We start from the raw sequence: 19,044 nt of genomic DNA, 5'->3' as shown, positions 1-19,044 counted from the left end.
AGTACGCATACTCATAATCACTTTTCTGCGCACTGCTGAAAGTAGATAACTTGTATACATTCTGACACAAGCTTTTATTCTCGTCAGAAAGATCTTATTGCATTCAATGCGTGACAAAAAAAAATTAAATCCGTGCATTAAAGGAGTTCTCACGTCGGGAGCAGTTTCTGGGTGCACCATAAGGTCATGCTTATTATTTTAATGTTATCACCTAAACTAAAAAAGTGAAGAAAATTTCAGCTCAGTCAGTTAAGATATCTCCTTAAAAATTGACATATTTTTACAAGTTACTTATATTTGCAAGTTACTTACATTTGCAAGTTAAATAAAAGCTTGTAAAAAAAAATAACTATCACATTCTTAACCTAAAACACTTTAATAACAAAAGAGTTTCTCGCAGTTTCTCAGTGTATCCCAACTCGAGAAATATATCACACATTGAGAAATAAAGACGAACATTAATTTCTCACCTTGGGAATGTTAGGAGAGGAATGAGATCGGTTGAGGCCTGTCGCTCCAGGGCTGTCTCCCGGGGAGGACATGTATGTGTCGCTATCATCCTCCTGACAATAATACAAGAACGATGAAGTCATAACACAAAAAAACAGAGTATTTTAAAATGTTGAGTGTAAAGATTATTCGATTGCTCACGATTTTTCTTACGAGGTTTCCTCACGATGTTTTCCTTCACCGGAAGCTAGTGGCGGTCGATAAAAACTACTATACATGAGTCAGATTGGTATATAAACTCGAGTTACACGAGTAGGATTCGAACCTGGGACATTTCGGTCCATAGTCGGGCGTCTTAAGCGTTACACCACCACCGCTTCTAAGCAAAAAATAAAACCAGATTATTCTATTGTATTGTAATCTAAATAAATAGTGGTGTGTCAAGTTTTACGACCTCGGTGGCGCAGTGGTTGAGTGGTTGCCTCTGAATCGAGAGGTCCCGAGTTCGATCCCCGGTCGGGTCACGATGGAAAAAGATCTTTTTCTGATTGACCCGGGTCTTGGATGTTTATCTATACATGTATTTGTTATAAAATATAGTACCGTCGAGTTCCTATATGCGACAGAGCCATCGACAGTGCGTGAGTTGGAAAAGGGGAAAATAGATGCTCTAGAGATGTGGTGCTGGAGGAAGATGCTCGGCATATCGTGGAGAGAATTCCGCACCAACCTGTCCATACTTCAGGAAATCGCCGGCATCACAAAGCGCCTATTAACCTCAGTACAGACGCGCATATTGCAGTACTTTGGCCATGTATCTAGACGTGGAAACTAGAGTGGAGGGAACGCCGCTGGAGTGTCAGAGTGCAAACAGACCAGAACAAACCTGTCTGAGCAGCAGCTTGCGCTTGCGCTCGGCCTCGAGCAGCCCGCGCGCACGGTCGAGCTGCACGCGGCGCCTGCGCACGGCCGCGATGCGCGCGCGCTTGCTCTCCAGCTCGCGCTCGGCGGCCGTTTGCTCCTTCAACAGCTGTTGCCGTTGCCGTTCCGCTGAAATATATAATATCTATCTGCATTCTTCTTTGCTTGTCGACGGCTAATCTGAATACGCTATATCGAATTGGGTGAATTAGACCTTCACAGGCACTTTTTCACGTCAATTTTTATATGAAATAGTTATTTCTCACAAGCTAAAAATTATTTAACATCAAAATTCCCACGGAAGCAAAGCCCCGGGCAACATCTAATCATTCATAAAATTGACATTACACAGTACAGATCAATTTTTAAAAGTCAGAATGTAAAACTAATTCTTGTCTTTGATAAAATTTTAAAAATTATAATGAAGGCGCGGCCATGGACAGCTAGCTAGACAAAAAGCTAGATAAAACTGCCAGAAGTTATTTGCTAGTTGGTTCTCCCGCTGATGCGCGTGCGGAGCAGACGTGTCGCAATATATATTTTAAATTTGAAAATCAGCATCTACTTAAAATTGAACCTGATCAGCTCAAACATAACAGCGCGTTTACTAAAAATTTAAATACGCTAATTACGCCCATTATCATCTGAGTGCTATTAGTGACCCGGAGCTGACGAAGCGGTGACAGCTCTTCACCCCCTCGGGTAAACGAGACAAGCTTTTTATTTTTTGGCCTGCTCGCACCTTTGTGCGTAGCGCTAATCCGCCTGTTTGAATTACACCAAAGATATACAATGAATGTACAACGATCACCGACTGGAAGTGACAACAATCTTAGACCGAGCGGATCACAGCCAAATCTGATGTCAATGGATTACGACTCAACACCCAAAATAACACTTCGAAATAAGCGAAAGGAAACAGGTGACAACGCTTGGATTAAAACAGAATTATCTGAGTTAAAGAATAAAATGTCACAACTGATGTCCGTAGTTAAATGCAACTGCAGTACACAATCAGAAAATTTTTCCAGGATCAGTCAAGATGTTAGTGATATAAAAACACAAGTGCATAATACTAGTACAGCTATCGACACAATAATTTTGGAACAGCGTAATTTTAAAAGTACTATAGATAATGTGGAGAAAAAAATTCAGCTTTTGGAATCGGACTTAATTGCACTAAAAAGTGTTTCGCCTGTATCCTCCTCTACTCAAGTTCCTGCAAACTACGAAGAAATAGTTAGTGAGATTCAGAACCGTAATCTGAGAACAAAAAATATTATAATAATGGTTATTCCAGAAATGGAAAATGCAGGTGACTTTCGCAGCTATAATCAAATTGAAGTTACTAAGATCACAAGATAAATCTATGCAGACTGCCCGGAGCCTGATAAAATTATTCGCCTCGGAAAATTTAAACCTGGCAAAATTCGTCCTATGAAGGTATGCTTCAAATCCAATGAAACAGCCAAATCTATCTTACGAAACAAGAATAATATTAAAATAACTGGTATCAAAATTTATTCTGATAAAACCCCCTATCAAAGACAATACATGCAAAACCTAAAAGAAGAGCTACAGAGGCGTAATGCAAATGGAGAAACTGATTTAATTATCAAATATGTAAAAGGTGTACCCAAAATTGTGGAGAAGATTGAAGAAACACAGAAGGAATTAAAAACGGGGTCAAAAAACTAACTACCTCTTCAGGGAAAGTAACACAAGATCGCTAATCATTATAATGATTTTTGTAGTACAGAGAAATCACTTAACTTTTTCTATGCAAATACCCGTAGCATCCTTAAGCCTGGAAGGTTTGATGAGCTGAAATGCATAATCGCGTCTTTTCGAGCAACAGTTCACGTTATTATATTGACTGAAACTTGGATCAAAAATAAAGATGACATTCAGAAACTCAATTTTCCTTGTTACACGCATTACAATAATTATAGGCAAAATCGTACAGGAGGAGGAGTTTCGATTTTCGTTCACAATAACTTGAAACATAATCTAATCGAAGAACACTGCATAGATGATGATAGGCATTACCTTTGGATACATCTCGAAAAATTTTCCTTGGATATTGGTGCCATCTACAATCCAGACAAAAATAATGTAAATAGTTTTCTTGAAACGTATACTCTCCAACTATAGAAAATGAAGAGAGCGGTGGTGTTTGGTGACTTTAATTTTGATCTTCTTAGGCCAGATAAAGATACCCGTAAATATAAGGACACACTACAGGAAAATGGCTTCAGAGTTCTTAACAAAATACACAAAAAGCACTGTACTCGTGTAACTGACTCCACCAGAACTATCATAGACTAATCTTAAGGATAATTCATTCAATCTTGCCATTGTTGACTCAGCAATGTCCGATCATAGTCAAATATACTTAGAGATAGAAAAATATCAACCTGCTCCTATTAAAAAAATTGAATACACAGCGATTGAGTACACTAAGTTGTATGAATGTGTCGAAAATTTGCTGACTGATAATGGTGAAGAAACCGCATATGATATTTTTGAAGATATTTTACTAAATTGTGTGTCTAAAAGCAAAATTATTAAAACAAAATTACTTAATCCACCACAAAGAGATTGGATTAAAAAAGACATTATTGAGAATATTAATAAAAGAAATATAATATGGCAAAATTATAAAATAAACAGAGAAAACAAGAAATTGGAACAAGACTTTAAAAAAGCTAAGGCAGAAGTAATAGAAAACATAAAGAGAACAAAAAGTAACTATTACCATAAATACTTTAAGAGAAACATAAATAGGCCTAAAAAGATGTGGAAAGCAATAAAGTACCTAGCAAATAACAAGATAAAGGAAGAAGATGGACCAAGCAAACTTATCACTGAATCAGGCACAATCACCGACGAAAATCGTATCTGTGAACATTTTAACAACTATTTTTCGACTATAGGTTCCGTCCTAGCTGGCAAAATTCCAAGTGAATACCAAAGAAACGAAAACAGGGATAAATCGACTGACTTAACTGAAAACTAGCTTAGAGATTTTACACCGGCAACCACAGAGGAAATCGAAAAGAAAATAGGCAGTCTAGACCCCAACACGGCTTCTGGCATTGATGGCATAAGTACTAAGGCAATAAAATGTGTCAAAAAGTCAAGGCAACTATAGACCTTATAACTAATATTAAAAATAAAATAGACAATAAACAAATAGCACTAGGTATCTTCATCGACCTAAAAAAGGCATTTGATACTATTAGTCATAAAAGGCTTATACAAAAATTACAAAACATTGGCATCACAGGCGTAGCTCTCGACATTCTTAAATCATACTTAAGAAACCGTCAACAGATTGTTAAAATTGGACCTTACCAGAGTTCTCCTAAGGGTATTAATTTCGGCGTTCCCCAGGGATCAATTTTGGGGCCCCTTTTGTTCCTGGTGTATATTAATAATATTGAAAAAATTGGCTTACACGCTGATGTCACATTGTATGCCGATGACACTAGTCTATTTTATTTTGGTCATACCGGCCAAGCTGTTATGTCAAAGGCTCAGAAGGATTTAAACCTATTAAATGACTGGTTCCTATCTAATACATTAACTATTAATACGGATAAAACAAGTTTTGTCTTTTTCTCTGCAAATAATAAACCAATAACATATACCAACCCACTTAAGATCAACAATCAAGAAATTAAAAGAAAGTACAGCGAAAAATATCTCGGCCTTATCTTGGACAATCACTTAAATTGGAAACCACATTTGAAAAAAATTAAAACGAAGTTAACATCACTTACAGGATCCTTATATAGTATAGCAAAATGTATTCCAAGAAAAATCAAATACATAATTTATAACGCATTAGTCAAACCGCATATAGAATATTTAATTGAAGTCTTTGGTACTGCCGCAGAATCTAATATAAAAAAAATACAAATAGCTCAAAATAAATTAATAAAATGTCTATTTAACTATGATTTTCTAACACCAATAAAAAAAAAAAATAGTGAAACAAAAATTATGAACACTAAACAAACTAATGTATATTGCACGTGTATACTAATTTACAAAATTTTGAACAAAGAAATTCATAGCTTATTATCTTTTCGGAAAAAGGGTTCACACAAAAAAATGAAATTACGTAATGCCAGTCATCTAGTGTTACGCACTCCAAGAACGAAAACCTTTGGAATAAACAATATCGAACACGAAGGAGTTAAAATATACAATAAACTACCAAACGAAATCAAAGAAGCCAAATCAACCGCCAGCTTTAAAATACAACTTAAACACTACGTACGTGAATGTATAGAATAAAGTATAACATATTTCATTCACAAAGCAGTAATAACTGTGGTTATTGAACGACGCTTGCAAAAAAAAAATATTTTATAGGCTGTAAGGAAAACATACTAATATATATAATACATTAAACAAAAACTTACTTGAAAATATTTCACAATGTGTATGTATGTTATACAAAATATGTTCTATCAGTTATATAAAGGTAAAATATAATATATTCAAAAAAAGTATATATTTACAATAACTTTAAATTTTAACATAGATACATTGGGTACATATGTATTTAAATATAATATATACAATAAACTCAAACTTTAAACTTAAATGTATATGTATAAAACGCCATATATTAATGATTGTAAAATATTCCAATAAATACATAAAAAATTATGAACATAAAAAGAAAAAACAACAACAAAAAACATTTATTTAAAAGTAAAAATAGTGAGTACTTTATACACAAAACATGTGTACTAATATGTACAAATAACACTGAAAATTGTTAAGGACATATTGTTTACGCTATGCCATGACTGGTCACATCTAGTTATCATTACGTTTTATATCTGTGGTTGTCCGGTGCGGGCTATTGTATCGCATTGTATATATATGTATATATTAATTGTTGGGCTACCTACATTTTGTTTCGTTACGTTGTGTTGTTAAATAGTATTACGAATCCGCACGCTCATTGTAAATTTTATATTATGTAAGTAGTGTTTCTCAGTAAGTGAAATACCATTGTATTTTTTATGAGAAATAAAGTTCTTTAAACCTAGTTAGCCCTATCCAATACTTGTGAAACACCTAAAGCTATCTGCTCTATATGTTATATAAAGAGCAAAACAGACTCCTTATATAAATAATACCTTCATCATCAGCCTTCTCCACTATGGCGTTGGCGAGTTTAGCCGCTTCCTCTCTTTCTCGACGTTGGTACTCTTCTAACTGTTCTCGGAGCCGTATATTTTCTTGTTCCTGTATAATAAAACAAAATCACATGAACACAACTCGTTTTGAGTTTATAAGCTATGTGTTTCTCGAGTTTTCCCACATAAACTTATAAGACCCACATTTTGGCGTCTTTGAAGAAAAGGCTGCGGCGAAGTTCGCTGTTAGAGTTCGCGAGAGTTAAAATAAAATTCATAACAACAATTTTATGCGAAAATCCCGAGAAAACAATCTAGTATTACATAATTACACTAAAATTTTTTTCGTATTTCCAGTACCATAATAATTTAATAATTAATTGTTCACTCGAAGAAGTTACGATGAGAAAAAATATGCTTTTGTCTTACCATGTCGTACTGCTTGTTCTCCAGCTGCATGAGTTGCGACGAGATCTCGTGTTCGCGCAGCTTGTACATCGCCCGGATCTCGTCCCTCTCCGCTGTCTCTCGCTGGATGCGCACCTTTTCCCAATCCTGTGAAAGATTTGCGATAAAACTGTGCCATTTCAAAAACTACGTGCGTCACGAGTGGACTTTGAACCTGGGACCTTTCGCTTACAGGGAGGGGGGGCGTAGTTACCTGTTCGGCTTCGATCCTCTGCATTTCGAGCGTCAGAGAGTTGTCTTCCAGTTGTTCCTGCTGCTCCAGAATCGACTGCATTCTCGCTCGCTCTTCGTAGATTTGTACTGCGGCCGCCTAGTGGACATGACAACAGATTATTTAGACCTGTGGACCAATGAGACGGGTGGACGAAAGTCGCAGGACGTAAGTAACGTGACTTAAAAAAATATGCCAGATTAAAAGTAGCAGGCAAACAAGCGTGCGGCCCACCTGATGGTAATTGGTTACTACAGCTCACAGGCTTGCTACGTAGTGATCAGTTACTATCAGTTGGACCTACCTAGTGTCCATAGACACCAGGAGTGTTGCACGCGCGTTGCCTACTTTGTGGCCTAGTGTCTTGCCACAGTACCCCGTAATTACCTTTAATGTCGAACACAACAATGCAAGCACTACTGTTTGGCGGTTGAAGAATGAGAGAGGTACCCTTGCAGACGATCTTTGCCCCAAGGTCTACCTCTGGTGAAATTTTATTGTCTATATGTATATGTACGACATTTTAAAAAGTTGTCTCATCCTGAGGAGTGAGGAACATATGACGGGGATAGGTTATATGGAAGAGGTGAGAAACATATGACGGGGATATGCAAGGAGTGAGAAACATGACGGGAATATGCGAGGAGTGAGAAACATATGACGGGTATATGTAAGGAGTGAGAAACATATGACGAGAAATATGAGGAGTGAGAAACAAATGACGAGTATATGGAAATCACAATTCATCACAAGTGAACGTCGGTTACCTTACTGGCGCGGTCCACGAGGGGCTCGGCGGGCGCGAGCGCGGGGCGCGGCGCCTCGTCCTGCCACTCCGGGTACTCTATGTCACCTACGGACGTAATGGGCCGACGTGTTATATCCATTGGGCAATCCAAGCAGAATGGATAACACAATCTGTGAACTCAGATGCACACTATCTGTGAACTCGAATTCGTGTGAAGAATTTGACTAAATTCTCTCTGTAGTGGTTGAGCTTCGCGATGGCTGACCCACGACTCGTGGACGGGTGATTTTTCATTGCAGTAAATAAATACTCTCATATAAACTACCCAATGTTGCGTCTACTTCTAGATGGTGGTATTCGTAAATATGTCAATTAAATTACTTGAATATAATGTCACTACTGCACTACTATAAGCACTCTAATGTTTTGACCATGTACTTAAGGGCGATATTCCAATGAGAGCTAACCCCAAAAAAAATACTACATAAAATAACAAAAATACATAAAGACTTTATATATCGCATACTGAAGAGATTAGTTTTCGCATGGTCCCGTCCGTCGGGCAGAAAATCGCGAGACACTTTTTTGGCAACGGCATACTTTAGACACCACGCATCGTCATCATAAACTGTAATATATACGTAATGTAAATAATGAGATGAAAATATTCAGGAATCGAACCCAGACCCTACACCTTAACCAATGAGCTCTTCTTCATAGTCGTATTCCTTATGGCTGAGGGTCGTGGTCATTACGTGGAGTGAAACGTACACAACTTTCTCGGCATTATATCTCCATTTCACACACACACAGGTTAATAATAATAATCAACCAGTGTGCAGGTTTCCTCACGATGTTCTCCTTCACCGGAAGCAAGTGAGCGTTGAAAACACGAGTCAGATTGAAAACTCATGTGGCACGAGTAGGATTCGGACCTGGGACCTTTCGATCCACAGGCGGGCGTCTTAACCATTACACCACTCACCGTTTCTTCGACCAATGAGCTAATTCAGTTTAAAAAGCATGTGAATTTTTTTTATCCATTTTAGTATAAAATGATGGTATCGTGTTCTGTTCTGTTGCCGAGGAGGCATATATTCTGTCAGAACATTATATGCAGTTTACAAATAACAAGAATATGCGGATGAGAGAGACAGAGAGAGAGAGAGAGAGAACGACTCACCCAGCATATCGTTAAGGAACTCGTCCTGTCGGGGCGGCACGACGGCGGGGTTGGTGGTGAGCGCGGGGTAGCGCAGCAACCAGTCTTCGTAACCACCCTTCAATGCTAGAGGGTCGCGTTGGTAGTGAACTTTCACGTCCCACTGCAAGAAACACAATCCATATACCTACTAATATTAAAAATGCGTCAGTTTGAGAGGATATATGTATGTATGTTTGTTACTTTTTCGCGCAAAATCTACTGGACGGATTGTTATGCAATTTTGTACACGGGTTGAATTTAACCTGGAATAACACATACGACACTTTTTATCCCGAAATTCCCACGGGAGCGAAGTCCCGGAGCGCAGCAAGTAATATTTATAAATGCGAAAGTCGGTCTGTTCCGCTTCCAGGGCTAAACCGCTGGACCGATTTTGATGAAATTTGGTATGCATGTAGATAAAAACGCCCGTTTAAATAAAGGCTAGGCTTTCTTTTTTTCAAAAATCAATCCCCAAATGACCATAATGGGGGTGAAAGTTTGTATGATAATCGTGTCTGTTACGATTTGGCCGAAATTCATGCGGGCGAAGCTGCGGGCAAAAGCTAGTTAACTATATAAAAATGTTTATCTTCGCGATACCCTAAGATCTCTTACACAGCGTTGGTGTCCAGCGTCATTAGCAGAAGAACCAGAACCAGTCATTTTGGTCATAAGGTTTACTAGTATGACTGTAAAGCTTTGACGCGTTTTATCTTCATTAAATACTGGCTTTTGCTAGCGACTTCGCCCGCGTGAATTTAACTTCTTAAAAATAATACTGGTATAAGTAATAATAATAATAATAATACTGGTAAAATTTATATGATTCAAATTAGAATGTTTCCTCGTCTTTACATCAATTTCCTGTTTCCCGCAACGATTTCTGCTACGTGTTTTGTCCCGCTTCTTTCAATTTAGGTATCCCGTACCTATCCTATAAAATTTTTATTCCTATAAAATTCTTATGCTCATCGAACCATTTATATATGTGGTTCCCTATTTTTAAGCATACAATTTTAAGTCATAATTGAACATGGCATACTTTTACTCATCATAATAATAATTAGGCACAATATTAATTTGGCATAATTTATTTATTTAGCTAAATACAACGGTACACAATATGTATCCTTTTAAAGTATTTAGTAAGAAAAAATAGACACTTACAATAATTTCTTAGAGAAACACAATATCATCATCCTAAACACGTTGACTCGCATTCGTCAATCTCACAAAACTGCAAACAATTCCTGACATTTTCATGTTTTAGTCATTCCTAATGTTTTAGTCACAACTTTTTTACGCATACCTACCATAAGCATAACAATTTTTAAGCATAATATTCTAAAGCATATTGGCGGCTTATGGGGCCACCCCGCCGCACCCTAACCTACTGCTACACTATAGCTTTATGCAAATCAAAAGCATGGTAAAATACATTAGCCTAAACTATAACTATGCTTATTGAAAAGATATGCCAAAAAACAAGTATGTCAAAAAAAATATACGTCTAACAAGTTATGCTAAATTAAGATAAAAAAATTATGCGAAAAAAAGGGATCCCTATTCTCACGTACTACGTACCTTGAGCAGTATGGTCTTGAGCAGATACAGCTTGTTGCCGGGGATGACCTCGCAGCTGCCCCAGTCCAGCAGCACCACCAGCGCCGCGCGCGCGCGCTCCGCCCACGCCGCAAGCGACGCGCTCGGCAGTCTCTGCTCCAGCACGTGCGCCGATTGCCTGCGGAGCCGGGCCATGTAGCTCCATGTATGGTGATTTCCAAATATCAACAAAGAAATTAATCTTTGAACTACCCTAATTTATAAATCCGACGGCTTCGCCCGCGTGATTTCCCACTATGTCCTTCTCCGTACTTCGTACTACATGTATGCAAAAATTTCAAGAAGATCGGTTGAGTAGACAGTGCGTGAAGAGATAACAAACTTACTTTCGCATTTATAATATTAGTTGGGATAGGATAAGTATAACCTGTGTTGATGGTAGTATCCAATTACGTCGTGAAGTCATATCACACAGCATACTTGGCATTTGCACGTGAAATTTTATGTATTTGATGAGCCATGCACCATTGCTCGTCATCTTCGTTGTAGCTCTGCTGTTATGCCAGTGAAAACCATACCCAGGTGATATGCACTCCTCAGGAACACTGATGCAAGCCGGGTGGTTGATGTGGGACTCGATGTAGGAGGCGGCGGGCCTCGCATCCAAGATAATAACGCGCAGTTTCCCGCTCTTCAGCACCGTGTACAGCTGCTCGCTCCTGATGGTCACCTCGTCAGGACCTGGGTGAAATCATATAATATTGTCTATATATACTAGCAGTCTTTCAATAATAAAGAGTGAAGACTATAAATTTATGTGTTATAAAATACATGTTTTTCCTATCTGAAACAAATACTTCATAAAAACTATGTAATGTATGTTGATTTTAATTTTTACTGCATTTAATATATGACATCAAATTTCTGTATGTTCAGTGGTAGGTCAGACATTCCGATTTTGGCGGGACATCCAGATTTTTTAATCCAGTCAGAAGTCATAATAAAAAAAACTAGCAACACTGGACAAACTGGACAAAGGGTACCTTTTTACAAATATGACCGACCACCTGTTCCATTTATTGTTGTGTATTAAGTGCTTAATTATAAGAAGTGACATTGAGAGTTAATAATATATATAAAAAACGATGGAACCATAACACGAAAAAAAAAGTAGTTATGTTTCAAACTGCAACTTTGGTAACTCTTATCATGTTCACAAAATTAACAAATTGCATTCTAATGTGGTTTGTTTTGACACAAAATTAGTTGATATCCGATTAAATGTCTGATGATGAATGACTTCTTACCTGGCAACAATTGAGAAGGCTCATTAAAAAGTGTCACTTCCATAGCTTTCTTCCGATTCTCTTCTATCTTTTGTTTGAACAATTCACTCTCCTTTATATCATTGAGACGTTTCATTTTCTGCTCTTGTCCATATCTGGAAATATTTCAACATTAACACAAGCTTTTATTGTTGTCAGAAATATTGCATTTAATGTGTGACAAAATATCATGCCAGTGCAGTAAACCGTTGTGGAGTTGAAGGTGCATCCAGGAATTGGAATTTGTCCCTACAAATCAGGTCATGTTTATCATAATAATGCATTGTCATAAATGTGTGTACAAACTTTCAGCTGCATCGGTTGAAGATATCTGCTTCAAACTAGAGTTGCAACATTTCCCCCGAGACATAGGGACATATCAACATAAATGCATAGTTACATACATTGCAAGTAAATATTAATTTAATATATGTATATATTAAAATAATAAAATATTAAGTATATAGATGTCATTCTTCATAAAATAACAGTTACCTATCAATCAGGCTCATTTTGAGCATCTCCGCATAGTCCAAAGCTTTTTTCGGATTCTTTGCACCGAGCATACTGGTGTAATACACTTTATCCTTCATGTAGTCTTTGTCCTTGCTCAAAAACGCGACAACACGAAGGTATTTCATGTAGTATACGTAGGAATACTCTTCATCGCCCTTTTCTCGGGCCTGCTCTGCATTTTCAAACAATTTTTGAGCAGTTTTACATAACCTAGAAAAACAAGAACAATTTCACCAATTTAAAGGCGTTATATTTTAAAAGTTTCTATATAAATATAATAACAGGCATATACTTACATTGTTACTCGTCTAGGCTTAAGATCAGGCACATTGTGTAATTTATCCAAATCCTCTATGCATTTTCCAAGGTGAAGTGATCGTCGCGTCTCCGTCATCCTGTTATTTTGAGATTTCCTAGGAAGGTTTTTCGTTATTATGTAAATCAATAATCGCCTGGATCATTAAACACTACATTTGTTATAAATAACAAGTAGAATGTTGTATAAATTTTAATGCAAACAAAAAAATCCACGAATCTAATCGAATAACGTCATGTTTTTTTTCATAGGGATGTCAAATGCCTAAATGAAGCTGTCAAAAATGACAAATGACCATCGATGCAATTTTGAAGGATATCATATCGATGGATACAACTCGATTTTTTCTTCTTGCTCCTTACCAAATCTTGGTAGAGTTAGAGCATAACATATATAACTATCGTCTTGTAGCAGTTGGGCAATCATTTGAAAGAATAAGAAATATTTAGTTCATTAGGAATAATAATTCAATGGGAATAATATATACCATAGATTCAGATGGGCCCCGCGCGCGACCCTGGGAATTACATTTAAAACCATTATTGCTCTAATTAGTCGAATTTCTAAAAATATGTACAGCGCCTACTAATACGATTTATGAATTTATACTTTTTTTAAATATTTTAATTCTGACTCGATTTGTATAATAAAATTTTGGCATTGACAGCTGCTTGACAGGAATCGGTTGTTACTTCTGACATTTTAGGAAGTCAACAAATCCTATTTTTGAAATTTAAAGTTAATTTGTACTTTACCACCTTCATATACCGTCTATTTTTGTCTAGCACCGAAAATACGTCACATATACTATTGTTCTACTGAATGTACGGGAAGCAAATAGTCCATGAGCGCAAGTTTTCATGCGCAGTGAATTCTTCATTTTCCTGGTCGATCGTGGTTTTCCATTTAGTTTTTCAGCTGATCACGGTTCCGCAGCCGCATCGCAGACTGTCCGCGCCGTGTGTCATGTGCGAAACTGTTGCAGCTTTGTGAAATCGCTGAGTGATTGTGATTGTGTAGTTAGTAGCTAGTGTCAGTGATAATGTTTTCAGGGCTTACGAATCAGGTCAGTTCGTGGATGGGGGCAGCGAAGGGTGAGCCGCAAGATGAGGAAGTCCCCACTCCAACTAAGGATGCGACAGCAGAAGCAGCCACTGCAGAAGGGGAGAAACAAAGGTATCTGTTCTTTGTTTACATCGTTCGACCAATGTGTGGAACAGATTTTCATGAAAAACTAATAATTTAGTCCTTTCACGCCTGTCTAATAAAATATGTATATGTCTTCTTTAATCGTTTATCTATTTAGAAATTGTATGTGTTAATGATTATTATTTACTAGGTATTTTCAAAAAATATTCATGATACTGATTAAATTTCCACTATCAGCTTTCAGTGGCTGTTGAGAGTATTGATTCTTGTAGGTAGGTCAAGGTGACAATCTCTTCAATCTAGTGCAACATTTTGATGTTACTTCATTAAAATTTATTAAACTATTTAAGGAACTGAATTGATTTATGAATTATTGAGTAAGTAAAACTGGTGTGTAATTAAAAAAAGAATCTTGAAAGATTAGACACACCTCAACTCAAATGGTCTGTATGAAGTGATTTGCTGCTCAATCAAAATACCAATGTTTGACTCCAGTCATTGTGTAACATTTTAAAACAATAGTATTTTGAATTAAATGCCTTGCTTGCTTAACTGTCCATATGATAGATGGAGACATTGCAACTTCTTCTTTGTGAGTTGAAATGGCAAACAGTTAAGGTATTAATTCAGACCAGTAACCCATAGCAATTTGTGTGTGATTTGTCCTAGTATATTTATAAAATAAAAATAAAATAAATTGTATTGACATTGGCCTCATTAGGCTCTTTTAAAGAGGACATTACAACTTCTTACATTTAGTTATGTAAGTTGCAATATAGAAAAATCAGTTCGGCAAAGAAGATGATTTCACCTAGATATCCAGCCAACACTTCTTGTGTTGGCCCTTCTGCCAGACCTTTTAATACCCTTTCTTGACAACCAGCTAGCACTTCTTGGGTTTGCTCCTTCTGCCAGGCCCTTTCTTGACATCAAGCAACACTTCTTGGGAATGCTTTTTGCCAGGACCTTTAATACCTTCTCTTGAGATCAAGCAACACTTCTTTCTCAATTTGCTATCCCCTGTTGTACTTGTAGGCGATAATTTCGAGAAACTACTAGATGGATTTTTCTGTGGTTTTCACTAATAGATATTGTGATTCCCGAGGAAGGTTTAGGTGTATAAATGATTATGGCTTAACTCAAGCGAAGCCAGGACAAGCTGCTAGTTTTTACTATATTAAAGCTAACTTTCCTTTGTTACAGTCCAACCAAAGGTGGCAGCAAATTGGACCTGATCACCAATGTAAAGTCGCAGATGACAGGTTGGCTTGGATCCGGGATTCCCATTCCTGGACTGAGGAAAAACGAGGCGGCCCCAACAGAAGCCGCTGAGCCCCCAGCAGAGCCCGAGGTCACCGAACCCAAGCCCGAGGGCAAGGACGATGATGATAACTCTAGGTATAATAGGTACGCGGGGTGGCAGATAAAATGAGTTTCCATTTTAAACTTAGATCAATTTTTTTTAACTCTAAGTTAGTTAACTTTGGGTTGCCAATTGTTTATTTTCTTAGCCAAAGTCTCTTAGCAAAAGAAATATTCACTTAGTCGGCAACGCGCATCTCAGACCCCTGGTGTCGCATGTGTCCGCAGGTTGCGGTGACCACGTGCCATCTAGTGAGTCGCATGCTTGTTTGCCTGCTTAGTAGTATAAAAAAATAATTGAAATACTTACGTATTTCAATTATTATTCGAAGCTCTTTAAAAACTATTTCATAGGAAAAAAATCTAAGACGAAAGAATCTCTATCACTAAAAGATTAAAAAGAAAGGGTTGTTTCTATTTAAGAGAAACAGTTTTCTTAAGATTTGGGATGATTTAAGTAATTATATGAAATTAATGTAGGTAGGCCCAAAAGAGAACAGGCCTAAACCGTCCTCACTCATATTGAATACTGTAAATTTATGCCTGCCACAGCTTATCACATGACACGCAGTTTACTTTTTAATTAAAATTTTTTTGTCTTGCATATTTCATTATTTATTATAAAAGCAGCTTTACTTTCGATCAACATTTTTCACATTATATATTCATGCTCTTTAAAAGTTTTTAATAATAACATTTGCATGATAATTTTTTTATATAATATTATGTATTTCATATTGTGCTATATAAATGTAAGTAAGCACATTTATTGAAGTTATAAAATTTGTTTACTATTTATTCCGACAAATCGATTTTTTCTTATTATATCCATACATGAAACTTGGTCAAATCATTTGTTGTGAGTTTTTTTTTTGTATTTTTGACCGACTTTCAAGCTATGCATAAATCTTCATTCAGTTGCTTTAATTATCTATCAAGCACAGGAGTATGTAAACTCATTTATTCTGCTCAAACCCCATTTATTTTTTTCTCATTGTTGTGCATCTCTGTATTCACTTGAATAACCAACTTTAACCCAATGTTCTTCGAGTTGATATTACATTGCATTAAAATAATAACAAAGCACTTTTACAAACGAATTTAAAGAGTGTTGTGTTGGTCCTTATAAATGCTAGAAGGGCAATTTTTAAGATGCATTTACACAAGCAAATTGTTATTCAATCCCCGCTCTGGCAGTCCAACCAATAGCTGGCCATAGCCTGTGGCCAGCCATAATGGGACAGGTGTAAATATCTACTCTAAGATTAATGGGTTAGTGTTGGATTTAGTTTAAAACTGTTAGAGATTAATGTATTTAAAACGAATTTATATATCAATTACATAACGCCCCGGGGTTTCGCACCCGTGGAAATTTCGCGATAAAAAGGTACCCTATGTTTTATTCCAGGTTATATTCAACCCGTGTACCAAATTTGATAACAATCGGTCCAGTAAGTGAGTAAAGAGTAACAAACATACATTCACTTTTTTTTCTATTTCTTCCTAAATTCCCACAGGATTTCCCACAGTCATGGCCCGTAGCTAGTTACAAAAATCTAATATTAGTGTTAACGCGAATTTGTCGGGATTTTCGTTTCATATTTAAGACGCAATTGCCGGGATTTCATTTCCGATAAGGGTTTATTACTCATTCGATGGAGTTTCAATGGCCTTGACCGATAGGTTTGTTTTGGCTGCACCGTTCACGTGGTGGTATGAGTCACACACCAATACTGTTTTAAATTTATTTGCTCATTTTTTATTTAATTATTATCGGAATAAAGACAAGTCACATGTGTTTTCAATACACCTACTCAATTTATCTTGACGATATATTTACCGTTTTACGTTCTTAAACTAAAAACTACCACAGATAATAATAAATTAAGGCGCTATGAACCCGCACACTAGCGCCACCATCACGTTTTTTCAATTTATTTAACTTCTCGGGGAAAAATTAAAAATGATCTTTTTATTAGAAAGTATTATAATTTTCCATGTTGACTGAATTTAAAACGTTCCACCAAAATCCATACACTCTACGTAAGAGGTTGGTTCTCAAAGCGTTTGGGTCGCTGCGGCCGCGCTGTCCACCAACACGCTGAAGGATCTGAACAACACCATAGTTAGTGTTGTATCTGTTACGTTTTATTGGTCTTCACAGATCTGATTCGCCATTAAGACCAACCTAAGAAAAAGATACTTAATTTGTTTTTTAACAATTCTTTCGTGGACCGCCCATGAATGACTTATATGAATGACTAGATGTTGCCCGGGGCTTCACTCCCGTGGGACTTTGATATAAAATATAGTTTGCTATAGAGCAATATTGGATAAAACGTACCTTTCTAATGGCGAAAGAAGTTTTGAAATCGATTCGGTAGTTTCGATGATTACTCGCCACAAACATACAAACTCAAACTCTTACCTCTTTATAATAATAGTATAGATATAGATGTATACATTGTTGTGTTCAGTGCGACCGGCGGGGCAGACAGCAGACCAGCGTCTACTGGAGGCACCCCCACTGAGGAGCAGCCGGCCGGCGTTGGCAATGGTAAGGAAACCTTCAGTAACTCTTCGAAAATTCTTCCCTCTTATGTTCCGTTGCGTTGTTGAAAAGAGAAAAGAAATCTTGACTTGCTTGATATATATATATATATATATACCGTGTGAAGAGCCGTGTGAGGTCTTCAGGTAAAGACTAAATGGATGGTCCGTATGAAGCACTTGGCTCTTTGTTTGTTTTTAAATGTATCTGTTACTGTAAAAGTCCGTATACAGGTAAATCTTAGGTTTTTTCGGAAAATCATAGGATTTACCGGCATTTACCGGTTTGTAAATGTAAGGATTTTTAAATAATTGATTGATTTTTTCGGGTTTTTGCCATTGGAATTTAGTATATGCTAGATTTTGCTACTGACGGCTGGTAAATGTTGGTTTTGGGAATAAAACAATGATTAATTCTTATTAATCATTTATTTTTCAGTCAAAACCTTACATATTTTTATGTAGGTATCATAATTATGAGAGTAATTAATTAACTAAGTAATTAGTCAAATCCTTACCTATTTTAAATTATTTTCATTTGGTAAGTATTTTTATTTATAAATGTTTTTAACTTTTAAAGGTAATATATTTTAAAGGTAAGGTATAACCTTTAAAATACTTCTTAAACAGTAAAAAATAACAAAAGTAAATTTTTTTTCTCAACATTTACCGTGCCTTTGATGTAAATCTTAAGATTTACCAAGTGAATGGTGGTAAAAGTTCGAATCGCAAAATTTTGACTTTTATCTTAGGTTTTACTGGAATATCTTAGGATTTACGGTAGTTCGTGCTTTTACAGTAACATATATAATACATAAAAAAAAAAATATGCTGCCTGATCCTGATGTTCATAGATTTTTATTTAGAAAAAAGATTTTATTTGCAAATAACTGTTCGATTTTCTCACACTGTTTCGTCCCTTTATAAGTTTAAGTTAAGTTGTAGTTCTCACTGAAACCTATAAATCTGTCCAGTATTTTTCACAATCAAACAATACTTCACGTGTATCTTATCCATTATTTCATACATACATCACATTTTAATAGGTTATTTTTTGACGTGACAACGTCTTAAATTAGGTTGCGGCTGGGAGTCA

At 36.5% G+C, this 19,044-nt stretch overlaps 2 protein-coding genes across 8 annotated transcripts in view; one reads left to right on the top strand and one right to left on the bottom strand.

The window, feature by feature from the left end:
• Usp8 (Ubiquitin specific protease 8) overlaps positions 1-13,134 on the bottom strand; it is a 32,593-nt gene extending 19,459 nt beyond the window's left edge. Inside the window, exons 1-12 of the mRNA XM_053759431.1 lie at positions 12,868-13,134; positions 12,551-12,781; positions 12,038-12,171; positions 11,309-11,471; positions 10,752-10,908; positions 9,144-9,285; positions 7,980-8,065; positions 7,195-7,311; positions 6,963-7,088; positions 6,534-6,642; positions 1,337-1,500; positions 471-563 (exon numbers count right to left, since the gene is read on the bottom strand). Of these exons, the coding sequence (XP_053615406.1) occupies positions 471-563; positions 1,337-1,500; positions 6,534-6,642; positions 6,963-7,088; positions 7,195-7,311; positions 7,980-8,065; positions 9,144-9,285; positions 10,752-10,908; positions 11,309-11,471; positions 12,038-12,171; positions 12,551-12,781; positions 12,868-12,965 (1,620 nt within the window). The 5' untranslated portion in view covers positions 12,966-13,134. The remainder of the gene's footprint in view (positions 1-470; positions 564-1,336; positions 1,501-6,533; positions 6,643-6,962; positions 7,089-7,194; positions 7,312-7,979; positions 8,066-9,143; positions 9,286-10,751; positions 10,909-11,308; positions 11,472-12,037; positions 12,172-12,550; positions 12,782-12,867) is intronic.
• Positions 13,135-13,707: 573 nt separating this feature from the next.
• The window catches only part of Sap47 (Synapse-associated protein 47kD), a 74,380-nt gene continuing 69,043 nt past the window's right edge, over positions 13,708-19,044 (top strand). For 3 of the 7 annotated variants that reach the window (XM_053759893.2, XM_053759895.2, XM_053759890.2), the window contains exons 1-3: positions 13,708-14,063; positions 15,240-15,443; positions 17,876-17,955. In XM_053759893.2, the coding sequence (XP_053615868.1) occupies positions 13,930-14,063; positions 15,240-15,443; positions 17,876-17,955 (418 nt within the window). In that variant the 5' untranslated portion in view covers positions 13,708-13,929. The remainder of the gene's footprint in view (positions 14,064-15,239; positions 15,444-17,875; positions 17,956-19,044) is intronic. The other 4 variants (XM_053759894.2, XM_053759891.2, XM_053759896.2 and 1 more) reach the window with 3 other exon arrangements.

The sequence above is a fragment of the Plodia interpunctella genome, chromosome 19 (assembly GCF_027563975.2).
Source record: "Plodia interpunctella isolate USDA-ARS_2022_Savannah chromosome 19, ilPloInte3.2, whole genome shotgun sequence".
In the NCBI taxonomy this organism is placed as follows: Eukaryota; Metazoa; Arthropoda; class Insecta; order Lepidoptera; family Pyralidae; genus Plodia; species Plodia interpunctella.
This window is presented reverse-complemented; position numbering and strand designations above follow the sequence as displayed.